The following is a 17,137-nucleotide window of genomic DNA, read 5'->3' on the forward strand; positions in this document are numbered from 1 at the left end:
GTATACATACATGTATGTATGTATGTATGTATGTATGTATGTATGTATGTGTGTATATATATATATATATATATATATATATATATATATATATATGTATATGTGTATGTATATATATATATATATATATATATATATATATATATATATATATATATATATAAAAACATATATACATAAACATATATACACACACACACACACACACTTCTTCTTACATGCTACTGTGTTATGCTAGATAATGCCATATGCATAAAAATTAACAATAATAAAAATATGACGAATACGATTGTATGAAAGCTAAAATTTACAAGTAATAATGGAAAACAAGATGGGTGATGTAGTCACAGTGCTCCTTGGGGAGTGATCAGAGGTCTTCACTCACGTCATTCCTACTGCTCTTTCCCAAAAAGCTCAGGGACGTGTGCTTCTTCATTGGTAATGAATTTTTTATAATGTTAAATCCATTTTCTGCCTAATGCATTTATAACATTTACTTAAAAAAATAAGAAAATCAGAAAAACTCCAAAAAGGAGATAAAGGAGAGAAATGCTCAGCATTGTAACACCAAGTACTCGGAGCAAAATAAAATACACTACTGACTAATCTATTAGATATAAAAATATAAAGGTTCTTAATTATACTGCCCTGCAAAAAAGGTGACTATGATATATGGATCTTCTTACACCACCATCTAGACCAAGAGTCTCACCTTTAGGGGGAGATTCAATACAATGCCATAAGTCTCTGGAACGGTCCGCAGACAAACATCACTGCAATGTTCATGCAGAAATCTCCGTAATTTTTCCTTGCTCCCCACAGAGGTGCACAAATAAATGAGCAGAGATTCTTTGCCATAATAAGCGGCAATGTGTGCAACCAGATAACAAGATAACGATGTCCGGCGGCACATATCGCTGAACTGAATCTCCCACTTAAAACTTCAAATGTTTAGGTCACATCACTATATTCCTCACTACTCAGTGTAAAACAACACATACTACTCAGTGTAAAACAACACACATTACTCAGTGTAAAACAACACAGTTGTGTGTGTTGCCGTAAGCAGCGGCTATCATAGATCCATTATGTGTATTAAAATGTCCCAAAGGGCTCCAGCCAACTAAAGAATTACATTATTTGATTAGAGAGCAGTCTACAGGAGAGTAGATAATAGATCAGTTAGGGATGGAGTTGCTTTGATATTGCACCTGGAGACATGTAATATGAACATTATATGTTGAAAGTAGATGCACCTAGTGCCTAAGGAGGGGGTGAGGCACAATTGCGGGTGTGTAATCATATTTCTTTACTATTCAGGTTCCTTAATTACGTATAATACCATAACAAAAAGTAATTTCTCCCTAAATCCTTGTCTACCAGAAAAAAAAATAACTGCGAAATGTAGACTAGGTTTTTCTAATTAATAAGGATGTTCAATCCAGTCTTGTGCAAATCAATAGCAATACGATAATACATTTTATTAAACTTGCTTCCATTAAAAAAATCTTGTAAAATAACATTACAAAATAAACAAATAATGCACACAATTAAATCCTGAAAACAATTTTAAGACCTTACTGAAATATCTATATCAAAACATATTTGCTCTATTTTTAATCAATGAGGGTGAAATTGTGATCATGAGATGTGCATGGGATAGAGTCAGCCTGTAAAGAAGGATCCCAGCAATGCACAATAACAAGGCCCTTGCTCAGTTGATATCCTTATCTTTTAAGTTCTTTAAGTTTACAGTCATTAAAATGACAGCAGTGATTACCATAAACATCAGGTAGTGCAGTGTTATTTACTTGTAATGCAGTTATTCTTGTCTCTCTTTCAGATGGACACCTGATTTCAGATGTATCAAACACTTGGATATTATTTTGGTCTCCAGAGTTAAAAAGAGAAACAAAATAAAGGGCAAGTTAATGCTTCCTGAAACACCAAATTAGAGGCCAGATTTTAACAGTGAAGGAATTGTTCATCAGTATTTTAGGGGTATAGCAGTTTAACCCATTAACATCTTACATACAGGATGTCGACTGCATATTCTACTATTCTGATATGAAATGTCATTTGGTCATGTAATGCTTACCCTGACGTAATCAAACCACTAGAGATACAATACAAACTGCACAAACAGACAACACAAATACTCTAAAATTAATTGAAACTAAATCAAAGAACAAATAATGTTTTCTATGCACAACAGTCAAATGAATCAAAGAACAGCTTAAAAGCTTTCTGAACAAAGCACATGACTGAAACACACAAGGAGTAAATCAAGCAGGGAAGGACCACAATACAACCGTTCACTGTGAAATACTGTACGGACAATTTCTAACTAAAAACGCAGAGATTTAAGCAGAGAGGGATAACCTATGACAACAACCAGCGACAATTTATAAGGATCCTCAGAAACAATAAAACTAAATAACATATTGCTTGAGCCAGCACGACTTTTCTTTCACTATGTTTGGTTATGCATAGCAATTCTAAACATGTGTTGTGACAGCGTCTGTTGGATTTTGTTTTGTTATTTTTTTTTTCCTTTTCTGTTATCCTCCACATGATTGCTGTCACTCGTGAGTGTTTAATAAAAAAAATTGAGTTAAAAAAAACAAATCAAAGAAACTAAATGACATATTCAAATTGTAATAAAATAAAGAAGCGCTCCGTGTCAACCCTTTGATCTGGGACTACAATGGCACAATCCTTTCAATTCTAATTGACAATAGCTATAGGAAAACTTCCAGAAGCAAATCCCAGAAGAAAACCGCTCCCTAGTGCAATACAAATAGCCACAAAGTTAAGAAGATAAAATGAAAGACGACCAAACACTCTCAACACTCCTAATACAGCCTGAGAAAAAAATAAACTAATACAAGGTTTAAAAACAAAACAAAAAGCCAGAAAAAAAACAGATGGATATGGATAGGGTACCTGAGATGACTTAAAACAGCATGGAGTGGGGATTGCCTAGATCTGCAGAGCAATCTAGTTCTGGGTAAAAGCTACAGATCGCATCTATACACACTGTAGAAGTGCCATTTACACATTTACACACTGTAGAAGTCCTCAAAACAAATAATGCAAAGCTATTTGCACGCTTTTTTGTACTTTATAAAGACCTTTGATGCAGAATGGCAACCAGGCCTATTCCTTAATATTTTGGAAAGGGGAACAGGAGTAGGAGAAACAGATGATGTCAGCCAAACATACTGCTGTCCTAGAAAAATACAGCTAAACTTGGGTACTATAAGAAAAGAAAAAACAGTTTTCCAAAGAACTGTCCAAAAACAAAATTAAAGAACTACTTTCAAATTAAATGGCTCTGTGCTGCCTGAGTCTAGGAATTCAGGGAGCTTTAGACCTACTATGGCAGTTCTAAAAGAAAAACACTTAGAGCGTTCTATGCCATCAGGACGCAGTTGTACCAGCTCAAACCCACACGGGAGCTTCTGGCTGCAAGTTTTGGCAGCATGACCACACCAATCCTATGTTATCACATTGAGGTATGAAGTACTGTCACATATTATAAATATCATTGATTGTAAGGAAACACAATGCTCTGCAGCGCAGGACAGTGGGCCAAACATAAAATTAGGGACATAAAAAGGTAGACAAAATAAAAACAGATATGAAGACAAAGGGATAGGAGGATCTGACCCATGAGAGAGCTTAGAACTTAGTGGAGATATCCACACCATTTAAAATGCAAGAGAAATATTACATTTTTAACTCTGTAAATATCACCTCCAAATGCAGAGGGTTGCAAACAGTGCATGCACGGCCAAGCCACAGTGAAGAAGAGGACACTACTATACTGTGTATACATAAATAACAGCCTCAACTCATACCACCATAAAGCAACACTCAGTAAGGAGCCCTTGGATGAGGATCATGTGCTAGCTGAAAGCTGCTTGTAATAAACTTGTAAAACACCAAATCACTGAAACAAATAAATAAAACAGAGAGTTACCCAATACACAGCAAAATATATAACTCACAGAAACAAATAAATTACTAGTCACTAGAGATTACAGCCTACACAATATTTTGAAGTAAAAAAAAAACAAAACAGAGGTAGACATTGAGCCTGGACAGAATCGGCGCCCATAAACTGTAATTGTGGGAAAACATGAAAAGAACTATAAGCCCACGGAGAACAGGCCGTGCCAGCAGTGTTAATAAGCACCAGGCCCAAGACCCTTCAATGCACTAAATAAATCAGGAGTATGGAAAAGAAAGAAATGAGAGAGAAAGAAAAGGAGGGAGCAAGAGAAAGATGGAGAGAGAATGAAAGTGAGAGAAAAAAAGATAAGAAATGTTTTCACAAGCTGCAGATTTACAGCTTTTCCATCTGCCCATGGGTGTACAAACAAACTGTACTTATTATGGGCTTTACGGAAAACCTGCCAGGTAGCAAAAATAGCCGCTGATTCAAGTATGTCCATCTTTTTCCAACGCAATGCATCAATATTTATCTCAAACTCATATGGACACTTGCAAAAAGGGGTTATTAGAACACATTGTGTGTGTGTATATATATATACATATATATTGTAAATATAGAAAGAGGGATGATGGCGCCAAATCTAGTAGTGCTAACTGGTACAGAACGTCCAGACAGTCAGTATTACTGTATACAGAAATATAAATACAAAGTGTTCATCATGTCAGGCTGGTATAAACAGTATAAACCAATGTTCATAATTCCTGATCATATGCCGAAACACAGACAGAAGAAAGCAGAAAACAGTAATACTGACTGTCTGGACGTTCTGTACCAGTTAGCACTATTAGATTTGGCGCCATCATCCCTCTTTCTATATTTACAATACTTATTTCTCGATCGGAGTACCATCCGAAAATTAAGAGGGAGGCTGCCTACTCTTATGAAGAATAGTGTACACCAAGTTTGGTGATCTATATTATTATTTACTCTCCTATTTCGAGTTTGAGCGCCAGTATTTATTATATCTAATAATACACATATATATATATATATATATGTACATGGCAAACCAATAAAATATTATTCTTTATTAGTGTAGGTGTTTTTGAAAGACATGATATACAAAACTGCACTTCATCTGAGTTGTATGTTTGCAAACACACCTGTTATATGGTCAGGGTAAGACAAACCTACATCTTAAGATCATCTCATAAACAGCCTACTTAAAGGCCGACCTTACCAAACACATAAAAACATTGTTGAGACTGAAAACCACCCTCTCTATACAAAGTTGGTTTACCACAACTCTTCAAGTAAAAACTTGTGCATCAATAGTACCAGTCACAGACAACCTGTGACCTACTCAGGTATCGGTTACACAAACCTCTTTACTAGGAGAGAACTCCAGGAGAAGATTACACAACGTTGATGAAGCCACCACCAGGATGTCATCAGGGGCATTCTGTAACACCTGGACAATAAATAAATACAGAGGCTTAGGGGGGTATTCAATTGTCAGCGAGTTTTTGTTTTTTGACCGTGGTAAGTCATTTTAACCTTTTTTTTTTATCATTTTCTAGTGGGTTAACTTTACCCGCGATCCAATTCCATTTTTAACGCTCTGCTTTTTTTCATGAAACGGTCCTCTCGCGCTCCAGTAGATGGTCTATTGAAAGTATAGGGTGTGCGAGAGGCAGCCGCGTTTAAAGCTGTTCAATTGTTTTTTAACGTGGCGGGTAAAACAGGAAAATATGCTGTTTTATTTCACACCTCCTTGGGGTGTGTTAAAAATAAAAAACCTCTGAAAAGTATTTGAAATCATGTAAAAATGTGGAAAAAAGTTAAACGTATGTTTATCACTAATGCCTAACTTGTGTAAGTTAATTTTCTTGTGAAAAAATGATGAAATAATAAAAAAAAAATATTAAAATCACTAACTAATTATATTTATGTATGTTTTTGGTACAAATATGAATGTAGTAATGTGTTTTAACATGGTATAGATGATTGTATGGTAAAAAAGTTAAAATTAAAAATAAATGCTAAAGAAAGTACTGTAATATAGATATTATCATTGTGTAATGCAATCTCATGTATGGAAATGTATGCAAAACCTTTTTTTTGTGTTATACATGACCATGTTAAAACTCCTCTTCACTCCCCTAAAATCTTGCGAACTCAATTTTTAATGCGCGGGGGCAGCGTTCCCTCTCTTTCAATTGAATTGCACGAGTTTTCCTGCTGCGCTAATTCAAAACGGTCGCTATTGCCGTCAAAAACCTGCGGGAGATTTTTTTTTTTTACGCAGTGGGGAAAAATAAAAAAGTGCTGACAATTGAATACCCCCCTTATAGGTTATATATACAGCATTAAATAAACCTGCTGTGTATTATTTAATACAATGTAATGTGAGTATTTCAGAAAACAGCAACTACTATAAATCCACTGGACGCGATTCCTAAAGGAAATATTTTTTTTTACTAATCTTGTATTTCCCCAATACTGCAAACACTGTATAAGCACGTATTACTGACATAAAGGTAACAAGTGCATTAATGATTTACCTTCATTAACGGCTTCCACACAGCATGGTCCTGAAAACTGGTTCGAAGCTGTTGGACTGACCTGGACAAACTGTGTAAACATCTAGAAAGAAAGATGAAATTAAGTGCCAGTAATAAACATGTAAATTATATATTCAGAGCACTGCCTATTTAGAATATACTGTGAAACAAAGCTGAACTTATGTCATCAGTGCAGGAGAGTGTCGCGCATCTACCTAGATACAATGGCAGGGCTGCCTGACACAGCGCCCTCAAAACAGAGCAAACTGGAAATTATGGTGATAAAAAGTGAACTTGGCTGTGCAACTGCTGTGGAGGATTGCAGCCCTACAGGGTCATTAGATTAAGCTTCTAACTTTCATTTACAAATCTTTCCATTTAGAGGGAGAACTGATAGCAGAAGAAGGAGTTGCCCGGTTCTATAAAAATTAATTTGCAAGATAAAACTATTTATATCAAGGAAGTTTAAACATATGGACATAAGAACGGTTTCATGAACATCCTTAGATAAAACAAAAATCAGCCCAAACTGCAATAATACAGAGCCTCCACTTTATACTGCCCTCCTTTACAAAGTATAATAAAATGTACTAATTCTATTATATGTCACCCTCATTAGATCATCACTATAATACCAGTTTTGGCCTGTGTTTTAAGCTGAAGTTATAAGGTGGGGTGCACTGGGCCATGTATGTTCCAGAACACAGTATTTGTATGTGAGGTCTTTAAAAAAAAAAAAGCAAATAATATTTTTTTTTTTCCTTCCAAATCATATTAACTAGTATTAAATGGTTTAAACATCTTTCAATGGTCAAGAGGGATCTTGCCGATTAAACCGAAAGCACATGCAGTCCTGGGAGGTTCATAATTTAAAATGAATTAAACCCTGACTGATTCCACTGTGGTGTTGTTATATCTTATTCACACAGACAGCAATATGCAGGACAAAGAAATGTTATAGTAACCTTGACTTAAAAAAAAAAAAAGATAAAACATTATAATCCAAATACTTTAAACAGGTCAGTTAGGATCAATTATGATTATAAAACTTCAAATGTATCTCCAGAAAGAAGAGGACATTTATTTGCCAATGCAACGGGCTGCTTATTTTATGCCTCAGTGATGCCACTAGCTCCTAGTGTGCTTTCTCATATTGTTTATTCTTTTAAAAGAAAAAATGTCTGCCTCCACTGTGTGTAGGCTACAGGTGCTCTTTAAATTAACAACAGTGGAAAAGAGGTAGGTGGCATAAAAACAATGGACTATAAATCCATACCTGACTGCTGCTAACCGCACCTTGACACTAGTCTCAGACAAGCCATTCACAATCCGGTCCATCATATGCTCAGCCTCAATGATCTGGAGAGAGATGTTAATGCAGCATAAATAACATCACGGAAGCCACGCCTGCCCGCCTGATTGCTGTTTACAACTGTAACAATAATGCTGGATTCAGACATTTGGCCTTTTCATGCATTTTGATACAAAAAAAATTTGATGAAAAGTACATGAAAAATCCAAAATTATGATTTCAATGAAAATAATAATTTGTATAATTAAATAGTGATTTCTATGACACCATTCACACTTTCAACAGTACATAGCGCTTTTATCAGTTTGCATTACTGCTCTGTTAACACAAATTTCCATTTAATCATTTTTAGTAGTGTCCAGGTTACACAACAAAACATGCATCAATAGAGCACATGTGTATTTGATCTGAAAGTCAAAACACAAAATGCAACCGTGAATAAGCTCAAATGAAATAATGAAAGGTAAGGTCAGTGCTAGCATGCTATAGGGACACATAATGGGAGTATGAAGATAACAGTTTTATACACTGCTCTAGCTGAACATTAAAGATCATGGGGTAGATTTATCAAACCTTCTGAAACGGAAAAGTGGAGATGTTGCCCATAGCAAACCAATAAGATTATTGCCATTATTTTCTAGAATGTACTAGATAAACGGTAGCAAGTATCTTATTGGTTGCTATGGGCAACACCTCCACTTTTCATTTTAGGAATGTTTAGTAAACCTAACCCCATGTCTTCTTTACTCAATGTCATTTTCAGGGAATGGCATACACTTGTTAAAACACATACAAAGGGCTATATAGTGCTACTGGTTAGTTTAATAAATTGCACAAAATAAATTACAAAAACATATAGCTCTTATATATGCACAAAAAAAGTAATACAGAAATGTATTTTAACTTACACTGAGTGCATTACATATGGTATCTTATGAAAGTTTTAAATATGTTTGTCTGAAACATAGTACAACTGATTTCAAAGTATAACAAATATAAAAACTTGGGCAATGATATAAAATTGGTATCTTTAGATCAAGTTCAAAATTTACACAGTGATCCTGCATAAACACATTGACACTTGTAATTATGTGACAGTGTTTTTGCTAAGATTGTAGAACATATTTATATAGTAAGGGAAAGCAACCAGATAACACTCAAAGCTGATGAAGTATTAAATTGGAAGTAAGGTACATCACATCCACTTTGCATACATGGGGCAACTTGTAATGACTGTTTAGCAGCAAAAAATGGAGAACCCAGGCACATACTGAATAATTACAAATATCTTAAAATATTTTCTGGGGAAAACTTGCTGCTGCTGAGCCAATACATCTATGCACAATATTGTCTCGGCAGATCTTGGAGCACTACAATTCCCATCATGTCATGTTTCATGAATGTGATAATGTTTACTGCTAGAATTTTAAATACTCTTTTTAAAGTTCACTTCTATAGCCTAAAGAAGAGGAGACTAGACAGTGAGAATGGCATCTACAATGCAGAAAAATAGGAATTTTAGAGTGCAGTTGGTCAATATTGAAAACAGGGACATTTCCTAAAACAAATCTTTAAAACCTGGGATTATCTCTGGTATTTAAGGACCGTTAGCAATTATGATCTTAACATCAGAAATAAAGAATCATCATTTGACAGTGCTTAATATGCAGCACTCATTACGTAAAGGAACAGGAAAGAGAATTGAGAAAATCCCTTTTAACTTCAACAAACCATAAATAGTATGGGGTGTGATCCCTGGTGTCAGTTTGATGTGCACAGCTGAAATCTGGTGACAATTATTTGTAATGCCACTAACAGATATCAAGCAAAATGTCTGCAGTATTGAATCATATAATTAATGTGTTGCTTAAAAACTTTTGTTTAAACATAAATGTATGTATCTTTCAGTGCCGGAAACACATTACAACCAATGTTATAGTGAAATAAATACGTGTGAATTTCTTCCTGGGTTTATATAAAACTTTAAATAACTGTGCTCCATACTCAATTAGTGCCCAGGTGACTGCCATCATAGCATCTATGCCAGGCGTATGACTCAGGGAGCATCCAAACATGTCCAGCCACAACAGTGTTTAAAAACTTTAACCAAACGGCTACATCACCCAAATATGCAGGCAAACATTCTGTGCCCGAGTTATATATCTACAGTTTTCAAAAGAAAGTTCTTCTCATTGGTAACTAACTATAAAGCAAGGTTTATTTCATGGTCAGTGGTAAATAATGGGATTTTTATACTTACGTAAAATCCGTTGCTGTTAATCCGTTGGGGGACACCGGGACCTTGGGGTATAGAGTAGGGCAGGCGAATGCTGGCACTTTAACTTTTAGTTAACTAAAACTCTGGCTCCACCCCCTCTATACCCCACCTCCTGCTAGAGGCCAGTCTATGTTTAACCAAGCCCGCAGAAAGAGAGAACCAAAGAAAAGAGAATAAACTTAACACATAACATTCTCTTAACAATACAACATGTCAAACAGAAGGAAAAACCAGAGCGTTAAGTGTGGGCGCCCGGTGTCCCCCAACGGATTAAGAGAAACGGAGTTTAGGTAAGTATAAAAATCCCATTTTCTCTCACATCCCTTGGGGGACACCGGAACCTTGGGGACATCCCAAAGCTGTCTCACGGGAGGGAACGCTCAGAAGAAACGGCCCGAAGCACCTTTCTCCCAAAACTTGCATCCCTACAGGCAAACACATTAAATCTGTAAAACTTTGTGAAAGTGTGTACAGAAGACCACGTGGCCGCTTTACACAATCGTTCACTGGAGGCACCATGGCGTGCCGCCCAGGAAGCACTTACAGATCTTGTAGAATGTGCCCGTAGATAATCAGGGACAGGCTCCCCAGCCCCGTTGTAAGCCTGACGGATAACAGCCGTAATCCACCTAGCAATGGTCAATTTAGAAGCTAGCCAGCCTCTTTTGTGAGCATCGTAAAGAATAAAAAGATCCTCAGTTTTACAAAACTTCTGCGATCTTTTAACATAAATTCTCAAGGTACGAACCACATCAAGATAACGAATAGAGACATCGTTATCAGAAGACGAGGAATCAGTTAGAGCCGGAATGACAATATCCTGATTCAGATGAAACCTAGAGACAACCTTTGGAAGGAAGGATGGCTTAGTTCGAAGAACTGCCCTATCCTCATGAAAAACTAGCAGAGGAGGCTTACAAGACAAAGCCGCAAGCTCTGAAACTCTGCGTGCCGTTGAAATGGCTAAAAGAAAAAACGTTTTCAAAGTAAGAAATTTGAAATCTACTGAATTCAAAGGCTCAAATGGAGGATGCTGTAAAGCCCTCAACACCAAATTCAAATCCCATGGTGGAACCGGAGGAATATAAGGAGGTTGAACATGAAAAACACCCTGAATGAAAATCTGCACATCAGGTATAACAGCAAGTTTTCTCTGAAAGAAAATTGAAAGAGCTGACACCTGACCCTTAAGAGAACTAAGACGCAAACTTGCATCCAAGCTGTCCTGCAAGAACCTCAGTAACCTGGCCAGACGAAAAGAAGATGTAGGATACCCCTTCTTTTCGCACCAACCAATATATGTCCTCCAAACACGATGATAAATTTTGGCTGAAGCCGGCTTTCGAGCACGAAGCATGGTCTGAACCACCCGCCTCGAAAATCCCTTAGCTCTTAAGATCCTGGCTTCAACAGCCACGCTGTTAAAGCCAGACGATGCAAACCCTGATGACAAAGGGGACCCTGGGTTAGAAGATCTGGGCGAATTGGCAACCGCCACGACCGACCTCCTGCCATGAAGCGCACGTCGGTGTACCAAGCTCTGCGCGGCCAATCCGGCGCTAATAGAAGCACTGGAACACCCTCTCTCTTCACCTTTTGCAGTACTCGAGGAAGCATGGCTATCGGAGGAAAAAGGTACACTAAGCGGTACTTCCAAGGAACGGACATAGCGTCTACCGTGACTGCCCCGGGATCTCTCGCATGGGAACAGTAGCGGGGAACCTTGTGATTCAACCGAGATGCCATCATGTCAACATCCGGTTGACCCCATTTCATCACCAACTGTTGAAACACCTCCGGATGGAGAGACCATTCCCCTGGATGTAGAGAGTCTGCCGACTTAGGAAGTCTACTTCCCAATTTTCTACTCCGGGAATGAATACGGCCATGATTGCCGAAACGTGAGCTTCTGCCCACAGAAATATCCTGTGAGTCTCCCTCATGGCCAGAGGACTCCGGATGCCGCCCTGATGATTTAGATATGCCACTGTTGTGACATTGTCTGATTGGATCTTTACTGACTTTCCCTGCAGAAAATGTTGCGCACTTTTTAGAGCGTGAAACACTGCGCGCAGTTCCAATACATTTATTGGAAGCTTGGACTCCTTCTGAGTCCAAGGACCCTGAATCTGAGCCTGAAGACATACAGCCCCCCAACCCCGAAGGCTGGCGTCTGTTGTAATTAGAATCCAATTCTAAATGGAGAACAAGCGGCCCCTGGAGAGATTCTGCCTGTGTAGCCACCAGATCAGCGACTGGCGCGTCTGCGGAGACAGGCGAAACACCTGACTCGCCAGATTTCGATGAGATTTGTTCCATTGCGACAGAAGTTCCAACTGAAACTGCCGTGCATGAAACTGAGCAAACTGGATCGCTTCGAATGACGATACCATCTTGCCCTGAAGCCTCATCGCAAAATGAATGGAGGGCCTCCTTGCCATCAACAGGGATTTCACCATCCCCTGTAAGGCCAAAATCTTGTCCTGAGGAAAATACCCATCTCAGACGGGTATCGAATAGAAGACCCAGAAACACCATCTGCTGTGATGGGATCAACTTGGATTTCTTGAAGTTGATAATCCAACCGTGCGACTCCAGGGTTTGGATTGCTACCTGAATGTGTAACAGAAGCATCTGCGAAGAGTCTGCTTTTAGAAGCAGATCGTCCAGGTAGGGGATGATTGTAATCCCCTTGGCCCTTTACCAAGATCATGGCGGTGATGGCTGCTTTGCTAAGATTCGTGGAGCTGTGGAGAGACCGAACGGAAGAGCCTGAAACTGGAAGTGCTCTAACTGAACCGCAAACCTCAGCAGGGACTGATGACCCCTCCAAATGGGCACATGGAGATATGCATTCTTGATGTCTAGAGCCACCATAAATTCTCCCTGTTCCATGCCGAGAATTACCGAGCGTAAAGATTCCATCTTGAAGCTGGGCACTCTTATCTGAGTGTTCAAAGCCTTTAGATTGAGAATCGGTCTGAAGGAGCCGTCGGGTTTTGTCACAAGAAAAAGATTGGAATAAAACCCCAAACCTCTTTGAGAATGAGGAACCGGAATAATCACTCCGGCAGACAGAAGGGATTGAATCGCCTCTGTTAAAGCCAACCGTTTTCTTGTACACGACGGAAGCCCCGTGGTGAAAAACCGTCTGGGAGGGAGACCGAGCAGATCGATCTTGTAACCCTGGCTCACCACTCCCCGAATCCAGACATCTGTAGTGGAATGACACCACCGATCCCTGAACCGCAGAAGACGGGCTCCCACCACTGACAACAATGGAGGTGCAAAATCCCTGTCATGCAGACTGTTTGTCTGCTGGCCTAGCAGCTGGACGACGCGCCGACCAGGCCTGACGTCCCCGCTGCAAAGCACCTCTAGGGTTGGATGTCTGACCTCTGGAGGATTGTCCTGAGGAATATTGTCCTCTAGACCTACCTGCGGAACGAAAGGCCCGAAATCTAGACATTCTCTGCTTGGGAACACTGACCGGGAGGAAAGTGCTCTTACCTCCTGATGCCTGACTAATAAAGGAATCCAGCTGAGGATCAAACAGAACACCTCCTGAAAAGGGAATGGACTCCAGAGCCTTTTTGGACTCTACGTCAGCCTCCCAGGACTTTAACCAGAGAGTCCGACGCGCTGCCACTGCCAAGGCAGAAATGCGCGCTGCCACCGTCCCCGCTTCCATAGCAGCTTCACCTAAATAATCCGTTGCCCTCTGAATCTATTCCACTAAAGGAATCAATTCAGAGGATGGCCTGCCAGCCAACAAACCCTCAGACAATTGTTCCGACCAGCGATCAACAGCTTTGTTAACCCAAGCTGATGCTAAAGCAGGCCTCAAAGAAGCACCAGCTGCCACAAAAATGGATTTAAGAACGGTTTCAACCTTCCGGTCTGCACCATCCTTAAGAGTGGCCTGGTTAGTCAGAGGGATAGTAGTTACCTTTGCCAACCTCGCCACAGCTGCATCCACCTGAGGAAGAGTCTCCCATTTAGCGAGAACCTCAGGGGGAAATGGATAGCACGACTGCAGTCGCTTAGTCACCTGAAACTTCCTGTCTGGAGAAGACCAAGATTTCAACAGCAACTGCTCCAAGTGTAGAGAGGCCGGAAAAACCACCTCCCTCTTTTTGCGTCTTTCAAAAAGAGAGGATGCAGAAGCTTCAGGCACTTGGTCCTCAGGAATATCAAGTACCTGACACACCGCCTGAATTAACTCTTCCACACTCTGACGATCTGCTGGAACCTCCACCAGAGAAGCAGCATCTATGGTAGAACCCAGCGGTAACTCACCCTCTTCCTGGGAACCACAATCAGAATCATGTCCCAGTAAAGAGGCGGCCACCCGCCTCTGTTTACTTGAGGAAGGCGGAGTGACCGACTGCATCATCCTCTCCAAGGAGGAAGAGACCGCTACCAGACCCTGTACTGAGGATGCAAAACCCTGCACCCAGGCTGGTTCTCCAGACTGCACTGGAGCAACAACAGGTAAAGCCTGAACTAAGGAAGCAGAATCAGAAGATTGAGCAGCCTGAGACTGTATCTTCTGAGCAAGCAGTTCCACTGTATTAAATAGAGACCGCGCCCAAGCAGGCTCCTCCGTGTTTGAACAGACAGCAACTGTTTCACCAGGAGTAGTCTCCGTGGGCCGACAGGACACACACAGAGCCTGTGCTCCTGACTGCCCAGATGGTAACTTAACATGACATACAGCACAGGTGAAACTTAACATAGAAGCACCAGCCCTGCCACGTGTAGATTTTTCCCTCTCAGACATGTTCAAAAATGGGACAAAATAGTACAGTAAAATGCACACAATACAAATAACAAGCAGCACACAAACTACAAGAGAAAGTTAGCCTACAATACAGCCAAAAGCTCCTTAGTGTGTAAAAATACAAAAGGCTAAACACACCACCCCCAACCCTTTACCTTACAGTATACAGGATAGAAAAGGGGAGAAGCAGGAGCTTTAGAAATGGCTGCCTATTCAGGTGTCCACACACGAGGAGTGAAAGACTACCATGGGGGAAGTGCCGAGGAGTAAAACACACACCCCCCTCAGGGCCCAGCTCTGGACTGGCTAACATTTAAGACAGACAACTCCACCAATCCACAGCCTAGCAGGGCTCACTGAGACAGTGACCCTTGCCTGACCCTGTTCCCTGAGCTAAAAATAGAACTCTTATCTCTACCCAATTAAACAGACTGCTTTTAGGAAAAAACAGCTAGCTCAGGGAACCCACTGCGATTTCTAATGTCTCTCTCTCAGCACTATGCTAAGAGAGTTTCACTTACTTGCTGCCAACCCTCCAGACGCAGTGTGTGCAGACAGTATGCTCTCTGTACAAGGAGGACAGACCCCAGCCACCACCGACTGTGTCTGGCTCCAATGGAGGGTTAAATAATCGGGAAAGGGAGCAGGCAGACAAGGAGAACCTATACGGCCCCTCCGCTCCCCCCCCCCCCCCGCAGCCAGCACACAGCCGTCCGTGCTGTGCGCTTCACAGACCTCCCCCATCGCTGCCTCACACTCTCCCCGCCGGCCGTAGCGGAGGGTCTGAGTGACAGCCGACTACGTGGCTCAGCGAGCCGCCGGCTGTCAGAACTCGGAGACACAGTCTCCGCTATCATTAAAATAATAAAATAAGAAAAAAAGTAAAACTGGCTGCTAAGCAGCCCCGTGCACAGCCCGCTTAGCCGGGCACTTGAACTAGACTGGCCTCTAGCAGGAGGTGGGGTATAGAGGGGGTGGAGCCAGAGTTTTAGTTAACTAAAAGTTAAAGTGCCAGCATTCGCCTGCCCTACTCTATACCCCAAGGTCCCGGTGTCCCCCAAGGGATGTGAGAGAAAGAAAAATTCCCCACCACCAAACCTGCAGGCATCCTTATATTGATGTAGGTCTTTGACAGACCCCTGAAGATATAGCACAGGCATCTAGCACTCTTGAGGCTGTTACACAAAGAGGGTTAAGGATTTAAGCCTCTGATAAACCTTTTCAGATTTGCCTTCTCCGATACTCATCTCAAGCAAGTTACATGCAAATGTTGGAAAGTGTGTTGTATAAAATTTAATTTTAATTAGGAATCGGATATAACCAATACTACATAGTGTAAAAGTAGAAATATGTGACATGTTTATAATATTCTGATTAACAAATAATTTTAAAAAATCCAATATGAACCTATTTTAGATGTATAATAACTTATAATACATACATACATAGGATACAAAAAATACAGAATTTGGTTGGGGGACTCTAAGAATCTTTAACTTTTTAAGATACAGGTTTGGCCAAAGTATTAAGATTCAGCCAACCAAATGCAAATATTGTTTTTTCTGTGGTCTCAATTCACAGGACAGCAAATTATAGCTTGTGGAAACCAAAATTACATATACAATTTCATAACTCAGGAGTCTATGGCATTATTTTAATATTCAAATTTTGGAAAAGTGTTCAGCAAAATGCATCCATTAGATATTAAGCTGTGAATAATTAGTGGTATTGTACACAAAGTAGCAGTATACTATTTTGCTTCAGCTGTTAAATGTCTTGGGAGAGAAAAAAAATGAAAACAAAAATCAGAAATACACAAAACATCCAGTGAGTTTTCCAGTTGTGATCACTCTTTATTTGTAAAATTTTCCTCAGAAATACATTGGAGACATTTACCCAATAAACAAAATTTGTTATTTTACAGGTTGCAAATAAAGATCCTTGAAGAAAATCACAATGCACATAACAAAACAATGTCACTTATTAATTAGTGTGTATTCCTGGTCAAGGATTAAGACAAATTATTTAACTGTAACTGTAGTGAAGTACAGATGCCTGTGAATTGCATGATTAAGCAACATTATGAACATACCCAGTCAATCAGTTCAGGACACGTAACCACTGGCGTTGCCTTTTTAACGATAGTAAAAATTCTTGTCAAACAAGAACATGTTTGACATGAGTTATTTTACTAGCTCTTGGGAACTCACTTGTAGGCTCCCCCCATGCATTTACCCAT

General features: G+C 39.9%; 1 protein-coding gene across 7 annotated transcripts in view; it reads right to left on the bottom strand.

Annotated features, from left to right (window-relative positions):
• Positions 1 to 17,137, bottom strand: part of ARMC8 (armadillo repeat containing 8) — a 106,334-nt gene that overhangs the window by 38,778 nt on the left and 50,419 nt on the right. For all 7 annotated transcript variants that reach the window (XR_012678268.1, XM_075180067.1, XM_075180064.1 and 4 more), the window contains 3 exons: positions 7,802 to 7,884; positions 6,526 to 6,607; positions 5,346 to 5,432 (listed from right to left, as the gene is read on the bottom strand). Coding sequence is in view for 6 of the 7 variants with exons in the window: in XM_075180067.1 (XP_075036168.1) it covers positions 5,346 to 5,432; positions 6,526 to 6,607; positions 7,802 to 7,884 (252 nt within the window). In the remaining variant the exon portion in view is untranslated. The remainder of the gene's footprint in view (positions 1 to 5,345; positions 5,433 to 6,525; positions 6,608 to 7,801; positions 7,885 to 17,137) is intronic.

This window comes from Mixophyes fleayi, chromosome 7 (genome assembly GCF_038048845.1).
Source record: "Mixophyes fleayi isolate aMixFle1 chromosome 7, aMixFle1.hap1, whole genome shotgun sequence".
Taxonomy (NCBI): Eukaryota; Metazoa; Chordata; class Amphibia; order Anura; family Limnodynastidae; genus Mixophyes; species Mixophyes fleayi.